Genomic DNA, 24,184 nt, shown 5'->3' with positions numbered 1-24,184 from the left:
TTTCATCCCCTCAATAGTCTTAACTAAATGTTACTTCAGTCATTTAAAAAATTTTTTGATTAATAAACTTAATTTTAGTTCAGTTTTAGATTCACATAAAAATTGAGCAGAAAATACAGAGAATTCCCATATATCCCCCCCCCACACACACAGGCAGCCTCACACTATCCACATCTATCACCAGAGTGGTAGGTTTGTAATAATCAGTGAACCTGTGTTAACATGTTGTAATCACCCAAAGTCTACGGTTTACATTAGGGTTACAGTCTAGGGGTTCTGACAAATATGTAAAGGTGCGTATCGACCATTATAGTGTCACACATCATGGTTTCACTGTCTGAAGAATCTGTGCTCTGCTGATTCATCCCTTCCTCCACCCTCAGAACCCCTGGAAACCACTAATATTTTTACTGTCTTCATAGCTTTGCCTTTTCCAGAATGTCACATAGTTAGAATCATACAGTAGGTGGCCTTTTGTGATTGGCTTTTCACTTAGTAATTTGCATTTAAATGTTTCTCTGTGTCTTCTCATAGCTTGATCACTCATTTCTTTTTTGCACAGAATAACATTCTATTGTCTAGATGTACTACAGTGTATTTTTCCATTCACCTACTAAAAGACATCTTGCTTCCAAGTTTTGGCAATTTTGAATAAATCTTCTGTAAATATCATGTGCAGGTTTTTGTGTGGACTTACGTTTTCAACTCCTTTGGGTTAAAATACCAAGGAATGCAATTGCTGGATCTTACGGTAAAAGTATATTTAGTTTTGTACAAAACTGCCAAGCTGTCTTCCAAAGTGGCTGTACCATTTTGCATTCCCACCAGCAGTTAATGAGAGTTCCCATTGATTCACATTCTTGTCATCATTTGGTGTTGTCAGTGTTCTGGATTTTGGCTATTCTAATCAATGTGTGGTGGTATCTTATTTTAATTTGCATTTCCTGGTGACATATGATGTCATATATATCATATAATTTGCCATCTGCATACATTCTTTGGTAAGGTATCTGTTAAGATCTTTGGCCCTTTTTAAAAAATTTTTCTTTTTTGTAATATTTTCAATTTTTTAATTGACATATAACTATTGTACATATTTATGGTATATAGTGATATTTTGATAAATACAGTGTATAGGGAGGCCCATTTTTAATCAGGTTCATTTTCTTATTGTTCAATTTTAAGAATCTTTTGCATAATTTGTATAACAGTCTTCTGTCAAATATATCTTTTGCAGATATTTTCTCCCATTCTGTGGCTTATCTTCTCATTCTCTTGATATTTGAATATTTAAATGGATATTATTTATGAAGTAATGCTACATTATTTATACTAATGGTTAAACAGTTGATAAGTAAATCTCTAATTAGTATATACTGCTTTGAAGGGCACAGAGATCCATTAGGCCTCCATCTTGACCCAACACAACATACTGAAATTCTCTGTTTTCCCCAAAGCTTTAGAAGGCCTCAGGCCTGACCCACTCCATTTTAAGTGAAAAGGATTAAAAAGGTACTGGGAAAGGAAAAGGCAGCATATATTTGGAGAACATGAGAAATTTCTAAATGACTGGAGCATCGGGCTGGAAAATGTAGGTTGGAGCCAAACTGCAAGTGGCTTGAATGTCATCATGTGTAGTTTATGTATTTTGTATATACTTATCTTTTCTGTAGAATGTAAATTTTTATAGCTAGAATGTTCTTAGAATTCATCTTTTTATTTCAGAAAACATCCAGCTGAGATCTGTCAGTAGACCCCCGGATAATTTGTTCTTATACCTTCCGTCTGCGCTTAATGCAGGTGTCTGCCACCACACTTGCACATGCGCACAGTGACTGCGGAGACCCGAGGGAATAAAAACAGTATGTTTAGCTAGAGACTATCTGGGGGAGGTTTTGGAGACTGTAATACATTTTAATTTTATCTATTCTTTCTGTTGCTTTTTCTCTTTTTATTTCTTTCAAAGTACATACAAATATATATTCATTATCTCTTGTATAAGACAATGTGTATTTACTCTTGAATCGGACTACTTTAAGTTTGAAGTATCTTTTTTCTTTTTAGAATGTACTCTTAGCCAGGCACCGTGGCTCATGCCTGCAGTCCCAGCTACTCAGGAGGCTGAGGTGTGAGTATCACTTGAGCCCAGGAGTTCAAGGCTGCAGTGAGCCTTGATCATGCCACTGTACTCCAGCCTGGCCAACAGAGTGAGACCCTGTCTCTGAAAAAATAAAAATGTAAAATGTAGTCTTAATGTGATTTAAGCGTGTGTATTCAATCAGATCTCTTAGTTTTCATTTTGATAAAATTCTAGGGTATGAGAAGCAATCAAGTCTTCTTACCCAGAAATGTGTTTAGACAAGAAAAATAATGAACTTTATTAATTGAGATGATATGATGGTTTAATCTCTGTAAGATTTCTTAAAATCAGTCTAATTGGCCAGGTATGGTCGCTCACACCTGTAATCCTAGCACTGTAGGAGGCTGAGGCAGGAGGACTGCTTGAGCTTAAGAGTTCGAGACCAGCCTAAGCAAGAGCGAGACCCCATTTCTACTAAAAATACAAAAAATTAGCCAGGGATGGTGGTGCACACCTGTGGTCCCAGCTACTCGGGAGGCTGAGGCAGGAGGATTGCTGGAGCCCAGGAGTCAGAGGTTGCAGTGAGCTACAATAACACCACAGCACTCTAGCCCGGGCAACGAGCAAGGCTCTGTCTCCAAAGGAAAAAAAAAAAATCATTCTAATCATGAAAGAGCCTTTAAAGATCCATATTTATTGTTTGTTACTCTTTGTACTAATTTTTTAAGGCTTTGTTCTCCAAAATAATCAAGGCAGGAGGTCCAACATGTATTGACTCTTTGTTTAACGGAGATTTTAAGAATACACTATACACATGATACAGCTTATAATTGTTTTAAATAAGATATGTAGGCATACTTGCCTATCTTTGAAATTCGTCAGCAAATTGGCCCATCAATTGCCAGTTCATACAGGACACCTGGCTCTTTAAGACTTTTATTCAGTGTACTTAGGCTTAGGGAAGAGCTAAGTTAAGCCACAGTACCTTGATCAAATTTTTGACAAATAATTGTTTAGTACTAAGGAGACAGAAGAGCATTTCCAAATATTTTAAGGATTATCAGTTAGAAGAGTGATTAAATTTCTTTTATGTGGCCTGAAGGGATAGAACTAAGGAGATAACAAAGAGAAAGCTTTTAGGATCAATTGTAGAAAGTAATTTGCTAAGAGTTAGCTTATCAAAGCTCATACAGGCTGCTTTGGGGCAGCTGGAGCTCCCTCTCATGAAATGTGTGTGCACATAGGCTGGAGGGCCCGTTGGCAAGAATGTAGTAGAACAAAATCAAGCAGTGATTTTCGTGAATGGATTAGATCTGTAAGATCCCTTTTTATCCAAAGATTCTGTGATTCTAGTTTTGTCCTGTGTGATCTTAAAAGACTGATTTATGATCTCTTTCCACTTCTTCATGGCTGCTTACTCCTCAGCCCTTTTCAGTATAGCTTCTGCTCAGCACTGAAACTGCTTTACAAAATAACTGGTAACTTTCTAAAAGCTAAATCCAACGGAAATTTTATATTCTTTGTTTTAACCTGTTTGTAAACACCTTGAAGTGTTTGATTTCTTCATATTTCTTGAAATTTTCTTTGGCACTTTCTCCTTATTTTCTTTTATCTTTAAGACTACTCTCCCTCAGTTCTTTATAGACTTTTCTTCAACCAGTGCTGTATGCCCCTCCTCTTTCCTTGGTGGTCTCGTGCACACCTGAGATTTCAGTTACCTTCTAGTTGATCATTCACACATCTTTAAGTCAGACCCTGACTGCAGGCCCACCAACACAACTGCCTGCTGCGTATCTCCTCTCTGAGATGCGTGGGGTTGTCATGAGGATTAAATTACTTAATCCATGTAAAGTGCCTAGTAGAGTATCTGGCTCTCTATAGTAATCATGCTGGCAACGTTAATCATAGTGAATTTTAACCCAGTTCAGTCGTACTCTTGAGGAACCATTGACTTAGCCTTAAATCGCCACTTTTCAAACTGTGTCTTAGATTACTAGTACCCCTCAAGGTGTTAATTGGTGTTCCACCCAGAAAAAGGAGGAGGTAGGGGGTCCGTGGTCAATTAAGTTTGGAAAATGCGTCATAGTAGAGTTGGCAAACTTTTTCACTAAAGAGCCAGATTGTAAATTTATCAGGCTTTGTGGGCCATTCAGTCTCTGTCACACCACTCAAATCTCTTGTAGCATGAAAGCAGCCACAGGAAATATATAAACAAATCAGCATGTTTGTGTTCCATTAAAATGTTATTTATGGACACTCAAATTTGAATTTCACCTAATTTTCACAAAATATTACATATTATTTTGTTTCAGAAAAGTATTCATATTTTCTTTTTTTTCAACCATTTAAAAATGTAAAAATCATTCTTCACACATGGGCTGTATATAAAAAGGTGTGGGCCGGACTTGGCCGTGAGAAGCAGCTTGCTGACTGCCGCTTCGAAACAGCCTCCGCCCGAAGATGTGAAACCTCCACCACAGAAAGCTCTTCTGAGTTCTGCAGCAGCACCATTAGCACCAGCGGTCCTCACATGTACTTGACCATGGAAATCCTGATTTCGTGGTTATTTGTCACTAGCCCTTGCCATACGTCTGTGGAGTGACTCTTGAGAAATGCTGACCTGGAAAACAGCTGCGTGTGCAGGGGTGACGTTGGTGCTGTGGAGCAGACTGGAGGTAACGAGGAAGCATCTTCTCTTCATTACTCTTGCTCCGATCAGCTGAGCTAACTGGTCGCAGGCAGAATCACCTGTTGGAAGATTGAATGAGCCCTGCGAGGAAGGCACCAGCGAGCTACTATGACTGAGTCAAAGACTGGCTGAATTGAAGATGGACACGATGAAGTCCGTGCCATCAGCCAGCCTCAGACGTGGCTATGAGATAAAATAGAGGTGCTCTCAGTGAGATAAAATACTCAGTCAGGAGGAAGAAGAGATCCAGAGGCCATATACAAAATATAAGCAGGAATAGCTATCAATTTCTGTTGCTTTTAAATCTTACTGCCCTGGCTAAAAAATAAGCAAAAGTTTAAAACATTTTTTTTCTTTTTTGAGACAGAATCTCACTCTGTCACCCTGGGTAGACTGCAGTGGCATCATCGTAGCTCACTGTAACCTCCAACTCCTGGGCTCAAGCGATTCTCCTGCCTCAGCCTCCCGAGTAGCTAGGACTACAGGTGTGTACCACCACACCTGGCTGATCTTTTCTATTTATAGTAGTGACATGGTCTGACTCTTGCTGAGGCTGGTCTCGAATTCCTGAGCTCAAGCGATCCTCCCACCTCAGCCCAGAGTGCTGGGATTACAGGTGTGAACTACCAAGTCCAGCCAGTTTAAAAACTGTTTTAGGCCGGGCGCGGTGGCTCACACCTGTAATCCTAGTACTCTGGGAGGCCGAGGCGGGTGGATTGCTCAAGGTCAGGAGTTCAAGACCAGCCTGAGCAAGAGCAAGACCCCGTCTCTACTAAAAATAGAAAGAAATGATCTGGACAACTAAAATATATATATAAAAAAAAATTAGCCGGGCATGGTGGCGCATGCCTGTAGTCCCAGCTACTCGGGAGGCTGAGGCAGTAGGATCGCTTCAGCCCAGGAGTTTGAGGTTGCTGTGAGCTAGGCTGACGCCACGGCACTCAGTCTAGCCTGGGCAACAGAGAGAGACTCTGTCTCAAAAAAAAAAAAAAAAAAAAATTTTAAAGGAAGTCTAGTTTACATATAGTAAATTTCTAAAACTTCTTTTAAAATAATATTTTGTGTCTTTGAGAAGTAAATATGTGATGACACAGTAGGCAGGAAAGTTTATTGCTTTACTATTTTTGAGCATATTTTCCCCTAATAAAAATAATGCCATTGCTAAGCAGAAAAATTTCAAATTAAGAATAGTTTTATCAAAAGATTCTGCATTTTCCATTTTTTATGCCTACTTTAACCATGTGCACTTTATATTTATGGAAAGGAAAAATAGATGTAGTAAGCAGTCTGTCTAAACTACATCTGGCTTTTGGCAAGCAGCTAGCACCTATAGGAGGAGGCAGAGAAGGTGGGACCATCCCGGTGTTCGTAACAACTCCTCTCTACCTAATGCAGGCACAGTCACTTGCCCATCCCCACAGAATTTTCACACCAGGTGTCTCAATCCAAACCTGTGTAGGAGAGAAGGTGTTCTTACCATTTTTGCCAACAAATTGATAGCTGGTGAATAACGGAATTATTGAGTCATTAATACAGGAAGATAATAAATTACAGGGTTTGTTTTCATCCATTTGGCCAGCAAGGGTTTTATGGAACCTCCCAAGCTCTCAGCAGCCCCAGTGCCTTCAGTCCTCTCTCAGTACCCCCGTAGTCACTTGGGTATGTCCCCCACAGCTTTCATGAGCTTTCCGATACAGCTTGGAGAATGTCTTGGATATTTACGCATTGGAGCAGTTCCTACTTTTTTTTTCAGGCAGTATACTACAAACCTAAAGATTAGATGTTCTATGTACTGTTGGCTGTTTGTGAGATCAAGACACAATTGGCTCTTGATTGTGCTCGAGGTGGAGAACTGAGTGCCATGACATCGCTGGCATTCTTCTAGCAAACGTCATGGCAAACAGACTTGGAATGCAATGCAGGCTAAAGAAAGGCAAGTGAGCCCCCTTAGTAGCACAGTGTGGACAGCTGGTACGGACATGTTATCCATCTGAAACTGGGAAAGGTTGAGTAAACAGTGGGACAGTGACAAAGTGCAGGGATTAATTGCTGAAAACGTTCAATAATTCTTAAAACAGACATCTAAATAAATGGAGGCATTCTTAGGTTTGAGTTCTGAGTAACAATGTAAGACCTTGTTTTCTTTTGGAAACAGAGACTTCCTAAGGAAAGAGGACAAGAATAATGGTGTAGCCCAGAAGTGGGCATATAAAGCAGGTATACCTTATTTTGAAGGGACTACATCTTCATGTGGGAATATTGTATTCTGAAATTTTCTGTTCATTTTACACTATCAAACAGGAGGCAGAAAGGACATACCATTGTAAAATGGTTAAAACAAAGTGAACAAAAAGGCCAGTATAAATCTCTTTATCGGACCATCTCCAGATGTTACTGTGAACCTGCTCCTTAGTTTCATCTCCTGAGGCTCAGGCTGAGCTTCCCTCCTCCACCCCATCCCCAGATCTCCAGCACAGACCAGCGGGTCTAAGATGTAATTCACTAGAGATTTTGATAGGATTTTAGTAAATCTTCAACAGAAACTCCCTTGGCTTGCCAGCTCTTTTTAAAGGCAGGTATGTAAAAAGCAGAAGATCCTAAATTCATCTGTCTTATGATAGCCCTCGCCTGCGAAAATAGGGGGAAATTTGCTCAAGAATGCATTGTAAGATGTTCTCGTGGCACATGCCTGTAGTCCCAGTTACTTGGAAGGTTGAGGCAGGAGGATCACTTAAGCTCAGGAGTTCGAGGCTGCAGTGAGCTATGATAACACTTGTGAATAGCTATTGTACTCCAGCCAGGACAACATAGCAAGACCTCGTACCTCATCTCTTTAAAAAAAAAAAAAAGAAAAGAAAAGAAAAGAAAAGAAAAAAAGAAAGATGCCCTCCTAAACTTTCTTTTACATAATCTGTTATGTAGAACCAAACCATTTACGTAATCTCTGCTTAATATTTCTAAGTCCAATAACAGTCAGTATTATGAGTGCCTGCAATATCATTTAAATTTGAGTTGAAAATAGCTTTCATCATTTTTACTGTGGAATTGGGAGATTTTTTTACATACTTACTAAATTAGGAAAAATAAATATAAATGCTGAAAATCTAGTCTTGGCAAGGATGTGGTTGGAATCAGGGCTACCTAATAGCTTCCTGTTTGTTAGTCTTTTAAATTAGTTCATCTTTCTATAAAGTATTGGGTCTCAACTATAGATGTTCATCCTAGAAATTCAAATTCAGTAGGGCAGGAGGAAAGTACAGTTTTGCATTTTGAATAATTTTTTCATGTTTGAGAACCACCATTGTAAAGCAAACCTGATACCATGAAATAAGCTATACAACTTTCCACAGCTATTGACCTAATTATTCTCAAGCCCTTCTTGGGTTCTGCAGGGTAAATCTACTTCCCTTTCATGCATATTTCCCTCTGTAGGCACTCTGGATTGATTTTCCTGGGCTAAGTCATGTAGAATTTTGTTATCCATTTTCTCTTTATACGTTATAGTTTGGTATAACATACATCTTCTTATATTGACAAAGATAAAGTTTGATTCTGTTTTTTGTTGTCTTGGTGTTTGCGAGTGATTTTCTAGAGGCAAAGGGAGCTGACAGGTCTTTGCTCTGCCATCTTGAAACCAGGGATACAAAATTGTCAGCAGTACTATATTGGAGTGCTAAAAATTCTGACCAAGAGGAGAAAAAAGAAAGCATGGCAGCTTTAGGGAAAAGCAGGGTCAATAGAAGCTTTCTCCTTTTTAGGGTGAACATCTGTAATAGTGAGGGTGTCAATAGTCAATCATTTTAGGTCAAATAAAATACATTTTCTTAATTTTTATGAGTTCTCTTGAAATAGGTGAACATTAAGTAGAATCCAGGAATCACTTCTACACTCAACAGAGATAGAGACAATTCACTAGAACTATGACCATAGAGAACAAAGTCTAAGACTGTCTTAGTGCATTTTGTGCTGCTGTAACAGAATATCACATACTGGGTAATTTATAATGAACAGAAATTTATTGGCTCATGATTGTGGAAGCTAGGAAGTCCAAGATCAAGGGGCTGGCATCTGGCAAGGACCTTCTTGCTGTGTCTTTCCATGGTGGAGGGCAAAGAGAGGGCAGGAGAAAGGGGGGGGACAGGCAAAAGGAGCCAAACAACCCTTTTCTGAGAAACCCACTCCCTTGAGAACAGACCCATTCCCGTGATAGTGGATGCCATTAATCCAGTCATGAGGGCAGAACCCTCATGGCCTAATCACATTTTAAAGGTCCCACCTCTTAATACTGTTAGAATGGCAATTAAATTTCAGCAGGAGTTTGCAAGGGGATGTTCAAACCATAGCAAACTCTAACGAATTGATGGTGTTTTCCTTTCTGTTACGATGTTTCACCAAGAGTGTGGTTCCCTGCATATTATATTGAAGAGACTCTTGTTCTCTATGTATTTGTATATCACAAAAGAGTTACATCATCGTTAGAATCTTGTAACATGGCAAATATATAGGTACATTTTATGTACAATTTGATAGTTGACTAATTCTGTAGATGTAGACTTTTTTAAAGAAAGGTACTGTGTGCCATTATTTTACAAATTAATATAAATCCTATAAATTTTTAGTGGATCTTATTCTAGTCAATAACCAAATGGCATCTTCCCCCCCCTTTTTTTTGAGAATGCATACTGAGCTTATTCTGATCTCTTAATTTCTCTTCTAATTTTTCGATTTCAGTTACATTGTCTATTTATAGACTTCGGCTCATGTATGCATGCTAAGCATGTGTGCTAAGCAGATCTAAAACACTTCATTAAAAGTAGTTAGGATATATGTTCAGCTGCTTTGACAGAAATAACAGGGACTAAATTATATATATATTTATGTCTCTTTCATGTGAGAATCTAAACTGGTATAGTGACTCTGTGAAGTTGTTGGGGGTTCAGAGTCATCTTGTCCCATTGCTTGGCCATCCCTGGGGTATTATCCACGTGACCCAAGACGGCTCACTAACACATTGCACCCCTGCCAGCAGGAAGGGGAGGGCAGGAGGGCACACTAACTACATGACCAATAAGCTACTTTTATGAAATATAATTCAAAAGTAAAGAAGCTTAGAATATCAAAAACAAGAATCTGGATATCATAATCAGCAGAAGGGACTCTCTAAATGTAGCATTATATACGGGAGATTATCTTGTCCTAATTTAGTCATGAAGAATATGAGGCTTGGGTATGAAGTAGTAAGAATATTTCTATCAAAAAATAAAATTGTAGGCCGGGCGCGGTGGCTCACGCCTGTAATCCTAGCACTCTGGGAGGCTGAGGCGGGTGGATCACTCGAGGTCAGGAGTTCGAGACCAGCCTGAGCAAGAGCGAGACCCCATCTCTACTAAAAATAGAAAGAAATTATCTGGCCAACTAAAAATATATATAGAAAAAATTAGCCGGGCATGGTGGCACATGCCTGTAGTCCCAGCTACTCGGGAGGCTGAGGCAGGAGGATCGCTTAAGCCCAGGAGTCTGAGGTTGCTGTGAGCTAGGCTGACGCCACGGCACTCACTCTAGCCCAGGCAACAAAGTGAGACTCTGTCTCAAAAAAAATAAATAAATAATATTGTTAGAATTTAGGATCCAACAGGGACTCAAAATAGTCACCTAGATGATTTTACACTTTCTCTATTGGTTCTGGCATTGCTAAAATATACTCGTAATCTCTTTCTTGGGAATTGCTTTCAGAGCCAGTTTACAAAGTGCCCCCCAGAATAAATATGTACTTACACCTCACTGTGGTCCAAAAAACACATCACCCTGAATCATTGTCTGTGTACCAGCCTTGGTATCAAAATTAAAATTCAGTTTAATAAAAAGGATATTTGTCATAATTCCAAATATGTAAATAATGCAATAAACTTTGAAGCCAAGAGAAATTCAGCAGCGTCATTAGAATAAATTTTGTATAACTTGCCAAAATTAATTCTCTGAAGAACTTATCTTTCGTTTGAAGAATAAATCCAGGTATATACCAGGAAACAACTAGATACCTTTTGCTAAAATAACTTCTAAGGAAATGCAGGATAAGAAGGATCTTTGCATATTTGTAAGTTTAAACTTTCAGTAATCCCAAGGAACCTCTTAGAATTGAGTCCATTTACTTTGGGACAAGCAAGTTTAATCATGGAATATAGATTATGCCATATTTATTATTCCCATGTGGATTACTGCATTTTGCAAATGCCTCAACATTTGTTGTAATCTTACTAATAAAGTCAATCTTTACATTGTCTACATATGAAATTTAAAGTGGGTGCCCCAGACTTTGGCTAAAATTTTTGTTGGTTTGTTTTGTTTGTATTTAATACAGAAGGAATTCTCTAATGTTTTTGGCACAGATATTGTCAGTAAAACTAAAAAGAACTTATTAAAGTTTGTTGTGTGATATCTAACATTAAAGAACAAAGAGAAAATCTTTAAAATTATTTAGTTATGGGCATAATTTTGTCTAGCTTCTGTAATAGACTAAGTTCTGTGAAGTTAACACTGGTAATTGGTAACTTGTATCTTGTTTTGTTTGTGATGCTAGGCTTGTAAGTGTCAGGTCATAGGCTAGTGAGTTTGTAAAGCAGTTCATGCTGTAGACCTACAACTCAGCACTAAATATTCCTTAAAAATGAACTAGCAAAATTATTAAATTACTTTTCCCAATAGCTGGCTTTGTGACTTATATAATTTTTTAAAGCTTCTCATGTTGCTCTGTGAGATTCCACTGCTATAGTACAATACTACCATATATGAAGTAACTAAAACATTTGCTTCCTTGTTCTTTCATTTTGTTGTATGCTTTTTTTTTTTTTTTTTTTGACAAAGTCTCACTCTGTTGCCCAGGCTAAAGTGCAGTGGCGTCATCATTTCTCACAGCAACCTCAAACTCCTGGGCTCAAACAATTCTCCTGCCTCATCCTCCCAAGTAGCTGGGACTACAGGCACATACCACCACACCCAGCTAATTTTTTAATTTTTTGTAGAGACAGGGTCTCGCTATGTTGCTTTAGGTTGGTCTCAAACTCCCAGCCTCAAGTGATCCTTCCACCATGGCCTCCCAAAGTGCTAAGATGAGCCACTGCACCTGGCCTTTTGTATGCATTTTCTTAAAGTTTTTTTCTGTTTGTTAAGACAATATTGAATATGAATGGCATATTTCTTATGTGATTCTTAAAAACTGATACAGGGACTATCTCAAGAAAGTTCCTTTTTAAAAGATCAACATAAAGAAGAATGAACATAACAATGACTCTAGATGAGCTTATAGTGCAGACAGGTATTTGCTTTCTGTGATCAAGTAATGATTTAAGCATTGAGAAAATTGTATTTGATTATTGGAAAGTCTACTTTGTTGGATGTAGAATGGTTAATGCTAACAATTAATCATTTAACTTGTTTCACTTCTCTTCTGTTCAGATAAATGGGCTTTCCAAACCTTGGTTCAGAGACAACAGACCAAGAAGGATTTTTAGTTCTGGAGTAGATTAGTTTTTAGTTAACTGGCTGAAATTTGCTGAGTGCCTGCTATGTAAAGAACTTACATGTGGAAGATACAGTGAAGTTAAGACATGGTCCCTATACTCAAGCAACTTAGACCCTAGATGAGTACTCAAGATTTTAGTAAATGAATAGTTTCTCTTAAAGAAAAATTTCTCAATCTGCAAGCAGTGTCTCTTCCAAAACAATATATGGTATAGTTAGTAAAGTTATATGTGATTAGACAAGTGAGAAATGCCAGAAGTAGAGTAGCTTGAGAAGGCTTTATTAAGGAGGTAAATGTAGACTTTAAAAAGTGAGTGTAGAGGGTGAGTGGAGGGAACTCAAAGGTAGACTCATTAAATTGAGGATATGTTGTTTCAGTCTCTGGCCTGAAGGAAAAAAATTGCCTGTTTGTATTAAACTAATAAACAATTCATAGAAATCTGTGATTCAGTCAAATGAATTTTGGATACCACCCTCACCTTCTCTTAGGGGAAGCTAAAACTGTGCATAAATGTTAGCTGTTACCTTCTTAATCGTGAGCACTAAAAGCAAGACTTAGCTCTAAAAACCTCGCTTAAATTCACATTCCACAGTCATGAATATGGAATGAAAATCTCTCATGAAGTTGGTTTTCATGAAAGTACCTCCGGGAAAGCAAAACTCTGGAACTTTTGGCCACATTGTACAGCATTTATAAGATCATCATTATTCATTAAAAAGCTGAGAATGTGGTTTTTGAAAGGTATGTACGTATTGTCAACTAATCTATAGTTTGAGATGAAACTGGCACCTGACTCTGTGTGGAATATGGTGGGAGAAAGTAGAAAGACTGTCCAGAGCTTACTGGGACCTTCTTCAGAGCCAGGGAGCCGAATTTTATTTGAAATATTCATGAAAGAGGATCTGGATTCCAATGCTGTTTTTTAAAAAAGGCATTCTGTATTTCCATGAAGTTCTTTCTTTCTTTAAGACCTTTTATCTACAAGTTGCTTTATTCTGTTGCTAATGCGTCTTAAGGTGTCATTGTCCCACAGCCCTAGAGAAGACTGGACAATTGTATGCTGGAATTTTAGTCATGTATTGGAACTCCTATAAATATCTTAAGTTTCTTGAACAGATTTTCAGTATCACTGTAAATGATATTTAACATTAAGTGGCCAAAAAAACCATTCAGAGAGATTCTGCATTATTTCCAGTATACTGGCACTGAAGCTGCGGTTGTATGTTATATTTTTGAACTATACTTAATAAGGAAGGAAAACAGGGTCCCAAAGAAGCTGCCTTCACTCACTGAGTCCTGTTGGTGCTTCTACCCTAAGCCTGTCCTCATCTACTTTGTCTGCTCTGCGCTCTTCCCACTGCCTTCTTAGTCCAGTGATGGCTAGGTAAGAACCACAGAGCTTCAGAAATCTGTTTTCTTTTTTTGGAGAATATAGTAAAGAAAAGAGTTTAAAAAGAAGACTTGAGGGAAAAAAATACTCATAGGGTGATTTGTGTCTTCAAGGTCACTTAGGTTTGGAAGCATAAAGATACATGGTGCTTGAAGACATTATGCTGAATGCAATAAACCAGGTACAAAGGGACAAATACTGCATGATTCCACTGATGTGCGGCACCCAGAGCAGTCAGGTTCATGCAGAGAGACCGGAGAAGGGGAACTGCCAGGGCTGCGGGCGGGTGGGAGAGGGAGTGAGTGTTTCGCAGGCACAGAGTTGCGATTTGAGGGGAAGCTCTTGAGGCGAACGGTGGTGATGGTCACACAGCAGCGTGAATGTACTGATGCCTCTGAGCTACGTATACACTTAAAAGTGGTTAAAATGGTAGATTTTATGTTACATATATTTTACAACGATAAAAATATTGTGCTTAAAGTTGTCACCTTTGCTGTGTAAAAACATTCCTCATTCAGAAAATTTTTGTGATTTCTAAAATAACTTGATTGCTGTATAATATACTTACAGTGCATACATTTTCTGCACATAGTGTGATGAGTTTTGACAGCCATAGCCACCTACACCATCATCAAGCTACAGTGCATTTCCAGAAGGTTCTCTGTGTCCCTTTCCAGTCATTCTCCATTTCACACCCCTACACCTGACGACAATTGATTTGCCTTCTATCTTTGTGGATTAGATTACAATTAATTTATGTATTTTTTAAACAAATGGAGAAGATATAAACTTTTGTGTTGTTAACAAATGAAGATACAAATGTCAAGTTTTTGCCAGTCTGAGAAGCAGGTAGAAGATTCCTAACAGGAGAAGTACCAATATCACTTTAAAACTAAGTTTTCCAAACTTGCCATAATATATAGTGGGCTACATGTGTTAACATATTCATTTTTCAGAAAAAGTGAAGGAAAAAGTGAAATACAAGTTTTCCACATAAAATTTTGTTCAGCTGTAATTGCCAGAAGTTTCGGCCTTTATTATGTTAATTCTGATCCTTTTCAAGGACTTCTGATAAATGAAAATCAGTCCATAATTTCTCTACCCATTGTCTTGTCATTATATTTCTTAACGTAGATCAGGTCCTGTCCCTAGTTTCAGGAGGTAGAGTGACATGAGAGGATTCAGAAGCTGTGCTCTGCAGGGACGAGCCACTGATGCTGCAGGGAGGTTGTAGGTCGCAGGACCCCAGCATGCGCTGTGGGAACAGTGCCCTAGTCTATATTGGGTGACCTTTGAAAGTTCCTGTCCAGCATAAACGATACTGACTTTGTGTTGCATACTCATCAAAGAGTATATAGCAGTTTTTATGAGTCCTACCTGTGACTCTTGAATCTGAGAGTCAGATAGCAGCATTTTATTCTTCGTTCTTTAGAAATAATTTTTGTAATATAACGTTTTTACTCATAATACGTCTCTAGCTGTAGCATCTTGGCCTTTCTCTTTCCAGAATCATCTAACCTCTCCTTTTTGCCTTCAGCTTGGTATTTCTAAAACCTTGCTTTACTACTATAGAACTCTTAATGCTTCTATATTATTCTTAAAATCAAATCACTCATTCAGCATTTTTGTATACCCTCTGTCTGCCAGATTCTGGTTAGATCCCTTAAGGATTTCACAATCTGTGTTTATTCCTTGGGCCCCCATTCCAAACCATCTGTACTCTTATGCGGAGCTACCTTTTCAGCTTCTCTCTTTGCTGTCTCCTTTCCCTGTAGAAAGCCGTCATCCAGTTTTACCATGTGTCTTCACATGTGGTTGGTGCTTTTATACTTGCCAGTCTGTCTGTCTTATTCCTCTGTCAAAATAGGGCCCATCTCAATTCCTGTGTCCTTAGCCCAGGGTGATTTCTCTGTCATAGCTGTGTCTGCATTATGTCGGCACTTACTGCACATACAGTTTATTGGCACTTATCATTAATTGTATCACCTCATTAGTTACATCAAAATCTTAGAGGTAGAAAGGACAGATTTACCACTCAAAACAAAGTCACTTATGCAGTATCTCTGATAATCTCTTTAAACACCCGGTCATGGGAAGCTGCTTAATTTTTTGGGCTTTCCAATTCTGCTTGTTAACAAGCGTAGATACATTAGATGTTTGTTTTATAAACTGAAATCTTTGTCTTTGTGACTCCCCCCCCTTGGTTTCATTTGTGCCTTCTAGAGAAACACAGATTCAATGTTCTGTTTTTGCAAAACCCACCTTAAAAATTTTGATAGCAATTTTCAGGCTATGTTAGTAAATCTTTTTGGATTAACATGCTCTTTTATAATTCCACCCTGTCATCTTCCTTTGGATACCCTCTACGACTGCACTGTCTCTTAAATTATGGCATATAGAATTGAACCTAGTGTTCCAATCATCATCTAGTTAGAGAAAAATGCAAAATGTAACTTTTTTTCGTTAAATGAAATGTTAGTTGGCCAAAGCTTGTGGTTTCTTTCTAGTCTTGGTTTCTTTCATGTTTTAAAACTTGATATTCCTTACACTAACTCTCTGCTCACTTGCCTTACATGCTATTGGACTGGGGGGGGCGGGAAGCCTTAAAACTACAGTGAAACACAGCTTTAAAATAAATGAAAACACTCAACAGCGGGGAAGACACCACGAGAGACAGAAGTGAGGTCAGAATTGGAGGAACTGTAGGTCCAAGATGTCTTTATTGAACTTTTCCTGGCACTTGGGACACATTACTGAACAGAACAGACAAAGATCCTGCCTTCCTGGAGTTTGTATTCAGCTGTTTCTGAGCACAGGCTGTGGGCAAACAGTGAGGACTGGCTGGCAAATGATATCAGAGTATGTAGAGTAACTACAGCCCTAAATAAAGGAAAACAAAAAGATATAAGCGGTTTAGGCACATGCAATGCAGAAAATTAATGATATTTGAAAGCTTCTGGTTGTCAGATCCATGAACAAAGACTCTAGAAGGAAAATATTTTAAAAATTTAAAGGTAGCAATATTCACAGTAACTAAAAGGTAGAGGCAACCCAAGTGTCAATGATGGATAAATAAACAAAATGTGGTGTAGATATGCAATGCAATTTATACAACCTTGAAAAAGGAAATTCTGACACATGCTAAGTGAAGTAAGCTAGTCACAAAAAGACAAATACTATATGATTCCACTTATATGAGTAGTCAAATTCATAAAGACAGAAAGTAAATGATGATACCAGGGGCTGGGGGAGGGGAGAAAGGGGGATTATTGTTTAATAGGTACAGTTTCAGTTTTGCAAGATGAAGAGAGTTCTGGAGATGGGTTGCACAGCAAGCTGAATGTCCTTAATACTGCTGATCTGTTTATTTATAAATGGTTAAGATGGTAAATTTTATGTATGTTTTACCACAGTTAAAAAATTTTAAATCTAAAAGATAAAAATTTTTAAAATTAATGAGCTAATAAGTTGAAAGACCCATAAACTTCTAGAAACATTAAAAAATTTTAAAGAGATATACCACAAACATACTATAGTTAAGGAAGCAGACCCTGCACATGTAGAATTGAAAGACATTTACAGAGCAAATGCCTGTTAATATAATCCAAACTGTGGAAGTGCTGAAAGGAGATGTTGAACAGGGAGAAATTATTAATAGCATTCCGGTGAGGAGCCAGACTTTTGAAGGAGAGAAAGCTACAGGCATTTCAGGTAGAGAGCATAACATAAACCTAAGTGAAAACAAGTAGAAAATCTATGACTCAGGGGCCTTGGAAGACAATGAGGAAGAAATGAGTTGAAAAATTATAGATGGTTCTGAATATTAGGCCAGAGCATTTGATATGGTAAGAGACCTAATGAGAATGATCACAGTAGAAAAGGACAGTGCAGAATGATGGGGAAATCAGAGAAGAGGCTTTAAGAATAGTGGAGGCCCACAATAAAAGGATGGTCGTAATGTTGATCGTGATCATGCAGATTCAAAATAGTAGGTTTATTAAAAACTACTAGAAAAGAGGAATTAGCAAAAGTTGAATATGAGCCATTGGGAGCAAAGAAGAAATCAGATTATTTAAATGTTGTCAGCCTGTGGACCCAGAAATATGGTGACTCTATTAACATTGAAAAGGACATTTGTTATGGTGGAAGGAAAAGTTGATTTACCTTTGACATTTTACATTAATGATATTTCTGGGTACCTAAATAAAGCCAGCCTGGAGAGGTCCTAATAAGATGTACAGGGATCAAAGTTTGAAAGATCAGACATTTCAGTGAGGTTTGTCCACAGAGGCTCAGCCAAGGACTGTGGTTTTCACAGAGCTTAATTGAGGTAGTATATCTACCATACTCTAAAACCTCTGCAAGGGAATTTAGAGAAAATAGTAATCAGAAGGATTTCTTTAGGAAATGTGATAGAAGAGTAGATGAGATATGGTAGTTTACTACTCACTCTGTGTAGTTAATTGGTTGTATAACAAAGAAGGCAGCAGAATCAAAGGTTTATTTAAACTACCAATAAGAGAATCTAGGTTTCAGATTTTTCTTGAAATTGGAGTAAATCAAGCTATGCGTCCATGCTCATGACAGCAAATTGTCCAAAGCTACTAATCTTTTTCTCGCTTTCATCCAGTATTTTCTGTGATGTTTTCTGGATTATAGAATTTATGGAACAGGATTATACACTCATTCAATTTGAAATACTGGGAGGAAGAGGGAATAATAAACCTTGGTAACATCCCTTCGTTCATGCTCCCTTTCCTGTCTTGCATTTCTGTTAAGTGTGCACAGATACTCAGGAGTAACTCAGACTTTCCAGCCACCGTCATTCCAGCACCGATTATAATCTCTTATCTATTGGTGACAGAAGGCTAATGCTGTATGTTCGGTAGGATTCAGGAATTATCAAAAGAATTTTGAGCTCCATTTGCCTTTGATATTTGCCTCCAGTTTCTGAAATTTGCCCAGATGGGGGAAGAGGACAGGGGACTTACTTCTTCCTGAAGCTCAGATGCCACAGCAGAGGACTTTTGGAGACATCTTGATTCTATTAGAGTCTGCAGGTCAAAGGGCAGGTTCAGCTGGCCTTGGCAGTTCAAGCAGCAGGAGTAGAGTGAATAGACCACGGTGCCGACCTAAAGTTGGATTTCTGCTGCCACCTATTCGCTGCGCTAGTAGCAGGCATGTTAGTCATGCCATGGGGGTCACTCATCACTTTGAAAGGTTTTGTGTCCACATTTTCCTTTTTTTTTTTTTTTAACTGAGGAAAAGACACGATTAGAACAAGGAGAGTAATTTGACAGGAAGAGCTTTGCTCTGGGCTTGTGGTACACATATGTTACCTTTCACATTTTATGTGCTTGTATTGCTCCCTAGGGGCCCACGGGAAACCGAGTCAGAGTGTGCTGCACTGGCAGGGCTCCCTTGCCGTGCAGAGTCTGTAGTTAGTAAAGCTCTCAAAGCCAGGGAGTAATCTCCTTAAAAGGTTCCATTTCTTTAAAATATCCATATCAGTATTAGAAGAGGTGACTTCTAGATCTTAAAGCATCAACTCAGATTAAAAGAAATTATTAAAAAGGAATTATTTCTGGTAATTTTTATTTTCTTCTTTATAGTTTTCTGGATCTTTCAGTTTTTCTCCAATGAATGTATACTACTTTTATAGAAAATATCTTTTTTGCTAAAAATCAATTATATTGAGTAGGCAGCTACTAAAATAAGATTCTTTTTGCAATTTGCTTTTTTTCCCCCATTCTGAAGTCCATTCCCTCTGAAAAGCAGAGTGTTTTTAACAAAATTTTAAGTTTAGACACTCAAGTGTACTATGTAAAACTTAACTATGTGAGTTCAACTGTGCTATGTGGTCTTTCCTATCAGATGTATTGGGGGGACAACAATTTTTCTTATTCCCAAAAAGTCATGGCTGTTACTGTTTGCTAGCTTCCATGCTCTTGCCCATCCTCGAAATTTTTTTCAAGAGGTTTTTCTTCCACATAACATCCATTTCAAATTTAGCAAAATTGAACAATACTATCTCTGTCCCTTTCCAAAAATTAAAGAAAAGCCGAAAAGCTCATATGCCTGTACAAAAATGTTGACATTACTCAGAATTTATTTGATTATATGTATAATATATAATCAAAACATTTTATTCTCTTGACTGTGAATTGCCCTTCTTAGGTACATACACATGTAGAAATCGATATCAAGAATATACTTTTCAGATGGAAAGGACAAGGCTATGATAATCTGTTAGGGAATTTTTAGGGGATGAGAGCCAGGGGTATGGGAGAGCAAGTTTGATTCTGTGCAGTTCATAGCATATTATCATTGCTTAGTAAATACTAGCTAGCACTAATAAAATTTCTATTTGAATTGCATTTTTAAAAAGACTTCAAATTATATATCTTATTAAAAAGACATTATTCCAATGGCTCAGACTCCAATACTACATTCTTTAAAATTTTGAAATTTGAAATCTAAACTGTCGCCTGTTATATCATGTTGCTATTTGGGAATTTGACATATTACTGCAGAGATTAACTGTGCCACACTAGCTGGCCAAGTGTACCACTTATGAGAGAATTTGGAATATAGTTAAGATGGCTCAACATTATAGAATAATTTTTACTATATCATATTATAATGCTTTCCTCAAGCACAGAATAGAACTCAAATCCTGCTCTCCACATGCATGCAACAGGGAAATAACATGTGAGGGTATAGCAAGAAGGGGCCATCTACAAGCCAGGAGGAGAGACCTTGCCAGAAATTGAACCTTGCCAGCACCTTGATCTTAGACTTCCATCCTCTAGAACCATGAGAAAATAAATTTGTTATTTAAAAAAAAAAAAAAAAGAACTCAAATCCCATCACCTTTCTATATTGCGTTCGGCAAAGGTGCTAATGTTTCCATCTAATTAGATAGAATAATTTATCTTTCATTCATCTGCTGCTGTTTGCCTGCTACTAACCATGTGGTTCTGACTATTGGCGCACAGAAATGCAGCACCCTCGTTGAGAAAGCGCGATTCTCATTCCAGCTTTGTCAGACTTAAAGCTTCCCACAGGGGAATGGGTGACAGCAGGCTTCCTGTTGGAAACTCTGCAGAGTTAGACCATCTTGAACTCCTTCACCTTTAAGCTCGTTTCACCACTTAACATATTTTTTTCAAGTGGTCAGTGGATATATTTAGACTGTCATTGTCCCTTTGGTGTTGACTGGAGCCTCATGGTGTAAGTCATCTGGCATTTCTTAGAATTTCATAGTGTGGGGACAGTGGAAAGTGATAGTGAAGTCAGTGAGAGTCTTCTTTTCTTCCGGCTAGTTAAACAAATCTTCATTTCCATGATGTAAACTAATCTACACCCCTCGTTTGTCAGTATTACTTGTTCAGAGTTCAGTGTACCTACTCATCTGGAATGAAGAATGTCCATCAGAATATTCATCGGATATAGTCTTCCAGTTTGTAGCTACACCAAAACTCTTCCCTGTGACTGCCCTTGAAGCTCAATTATCTTAACAAAAGACAGAAGCAAGGTTAAACTGGGGCAATGCATTCTCAAATTCAGCATTTCCTCAGGTCAAAAGCTCAGGCCATTTATATAGTTGCTGTAAATCAAATCTGTCTTCTTACATAAAAGATGAGCTACTGAGGAATGCATTTTGGACCATGAGACTAATTGTTTTCCAACTTCATTCCAATTATTTTGTAAATTTCTTATGTCCACCTCCCTACTAAATGCACCTTCTTTTCCTTCTGGACATCAACCATAAAGTAGTTATTAGCTAAACCACAGGAATCTGTAAAGTTTAAATTATTGTTTCAAAGTGTGCAGATCATTGCCAGTAAAGCCACAACTGCAAACTTATTTGCATTGATGATATAAAAGGAATGATTGATATTCAGAATGCCCCAGGAATGGGTGGCTGTGTTTCCAAATCCAATTTACTAAAATTGGCAATTTGTTGTACACTCTATACATGAAATGTTTTCAGTGTTAGTAATGCCTCAATTTGCCAAGAAGCTACAGAATACTTGTCAAAGGAATGAGTTAAATGGATGAAGTGCGTGGGTAACAGGATTATTCTTACTAAAAACAAAGTCACTAACTCTGTTTACTTTTCAAGTTTAACTGCAACTATGTTTAAGAACTCTTTTTTTAAACTATAAAATGAAGTACTAAGTTGTTATTAATATAATTTTTGAAAGGTTAAATATATTTTTTAAATTTTATTTGATTGTGGTAAGAACACTTAACATGAGATCTACGCCCTTAACCAAGTTTTTAAGTGTAATACAGTATTGTTAACTATAGGGACAATGTTGCACAGCAGAACTCTAGAACTAATTCATCTTGTGTAATTGAGACTTTATGCCCATCTGCCCTTCCCCCAGCGCCTGGCAACCACCCTTCTACTCCCTGCTTCTGTGAGTTTGACTATTTTAGATGTCCCATGTAAGTGGCATCATGCAGTATTTGTCCTTCTATGACTGGCTTATTTCCCTTAGCATAATACAGGGGAACTTTATTAAGACAGCAATATAACAACATGATAAAGACGTTTAGAGTCAGAACAACCTGCATGGGATTCCTGGCTGTACCATTTACTCCAAGTGTGAACTTGGGCAAGCTTTGTAAATTTTCTAAAAGCCTTGGTCTTATCACCCACAAAATGGGAGTAATAATAATAATAACTTTAAAGAATTGTTAAGAGGGGTAAATCAAACTGTTGGCACTTTCTCTCTTTTGCAGGCAGGAAGCTCTTCTGGCTGCCATTAGTGAAAAAGATGCCAATATAGCTCTTTTGGAGCTTTCATCTTCTAAGAAAAAGACCCAAGAAGAAGTGGCTGCGCTAAAGCGTGAGAAGGACCGTCTGGTGCAGCAGCTCAAGCAGCAGGTGTCGTTGAATGCCGGAGAGGGTCCCACGGGGGAGGGTCCAGCTCTCACACCACTCTGCACATGTCTTGGCCAGCTTGTGTTTTACAGTCTCATGTTTCATATTAGACATTTGATAATTGTTCCTAATTTCCATGACTGGAGACTTCGATCTTCACAAATCTATGGCTGTCTAGGAAATGCAGAGTATTCTTGGTGAGAGGGCTGTTTTAGAAGATGTCACAAGTCTTCTATGAGAATGTTTTTAACTTTGTACAATGGATAGTAGAAATTAGTGAAATCAGCCCATTTGAAATGAAAAAGGCTTTCTTTTTAAATCCAGTCAGAGTCCTAATACAGCAGGTGCTGAGGATTTTTCCTTAGAAGATTTCCAGTTATTCATGGTTGGGTAAGAACAAAGTTTGCCTCTTTTCCCCCAACCTAAACCCTCAGACAGTTTAATGCTTAGTATTCCTGTAAGGGCTTTTATCTGTGAAAATATAAACGTGAACTTTCCCCTCTCATGGTTGCACAGCAGTGTGAATGTGCTTCATAGGCGGAACCGAATACTTTAAAATCATTAAAATGGTAAAATGTGTTATGAATATTTTACCACAATAAAAAAATGGGAAAAAATTTTCCTTTTTGAAAATAAGGAGAAAGCTGAATTTTTAAATCTGAGGCCCCTGCTTGAACTTTAGTGCTTGTCCCTGACTGCTCCTGTCATTGTCATGCCCTGCCTTCTCTTCACGCTTTCTGTGCATTTGGGCTGCCCAGGTGCTTTCACCTCAGGTAATGAGACTGAGAAAGAGCTTTTTAAGTGAAGCATTTTTTTTTCTATTTTAGGGGAATCTGTCATCAGTTGATAGTATTTTGATATAATATTTAATGTTCACATTAACAATAACCAATATTTAAACACTAGATACTTTCTCTGTAGATCAATATTAAAACTGCTTAGAAACAGATGTTCCATTTATTTATGTGGCTGATTTTGCTGAGAAAATGCCAGAAGATGCTCCTTTTCTACAGGATAGATCATTAATCAGCTAAAAGTAACCCATTGCTCACTTACAAGTGAGAAGAAACTTTTCTAATGTCCTAAAATAATTTTTAGCAAAAAGAGAACATCATCTAATATTTGAATGTGTGTTATATAAAATAGGAAGAATGTGCTTATTATTAAAGACATCTCTCCAGTAGTTGAAAACTGAAATTTGGCTTATCAAAACTGATAGTGTAAAATAGGAGGGTATTACTGAAGAAAAGAGTGCCCTGGCTTGTAAGTATATGTATTTAGCAATATCAGTTCTCTTAAGTAGTTATACCTGAATATATAGGTCTAATATATAGGCACCTGATTTAAGTAGCTTATAGTCCTTCACCTTGTGACACCACATAGAATAGAATGTCTAGCAGACCAGAATACTGCATCTCATTCACAGTGGGTTTTGGTTACCTGGCTCTCAAGACTATAGGTTTCTGTTAGGTGAAAATTAAGGAAATTAATTAGTTTGTGAGCTTATAACCTCAGAAAGGAGTAGCTAAAAATTCTCAGTGTCTTTATATCTAACTATATGCTTTGAATATTCTGTACTGATGTGTCCTATGTAAAGAGAAAAATACTGC

General features: G+C 37.8%; 1 protein-coding gene across 7 annotated transcripts in view; it reads left to right on the top strand.

The window, feature by feature from the left end:
- ERC1 (ELKS/RAB6-interacting/CAST family member 1) overlaps positions 1 to 24,184 on the top strand; it is a 486,124-nt gene that overhangs the window by 336,305 nt on the left and 125,635 nt on the right. For all 7 annotated transcript variants that reach the window (XM_045554665.1, XM_045554663.1, XM_045554660.1 and 4 more), the window contains one exon: positions 22,433 to 22,577. In XM_045554665.1, the coding sequence (XP_045410621.1) occupies positions 22,433 to 22,577 (145 nt within the window). The remainder of the gene's footprint in view (positions 1 to 22,432; positions 22,578 to 24,184) is intronic.

Source organism: Lemur catta, chromosome 6, assembly GCF_020740605.2.
Source record: "Lemur catta isolate mLemCat1 chromosome 6, mLemCat1.pri, whole genome shotgun sequence".
Lineage (NCBI taxonomy): Eukaryota > Metazoa > Chordata > Mammalia > Primates > Lemuridae > Lemur > Lemur catta.
Note: the sequence above shows the minus strand (reverse complement) of the source record. Positions and strands in the feature narration are given on the sequence as shown.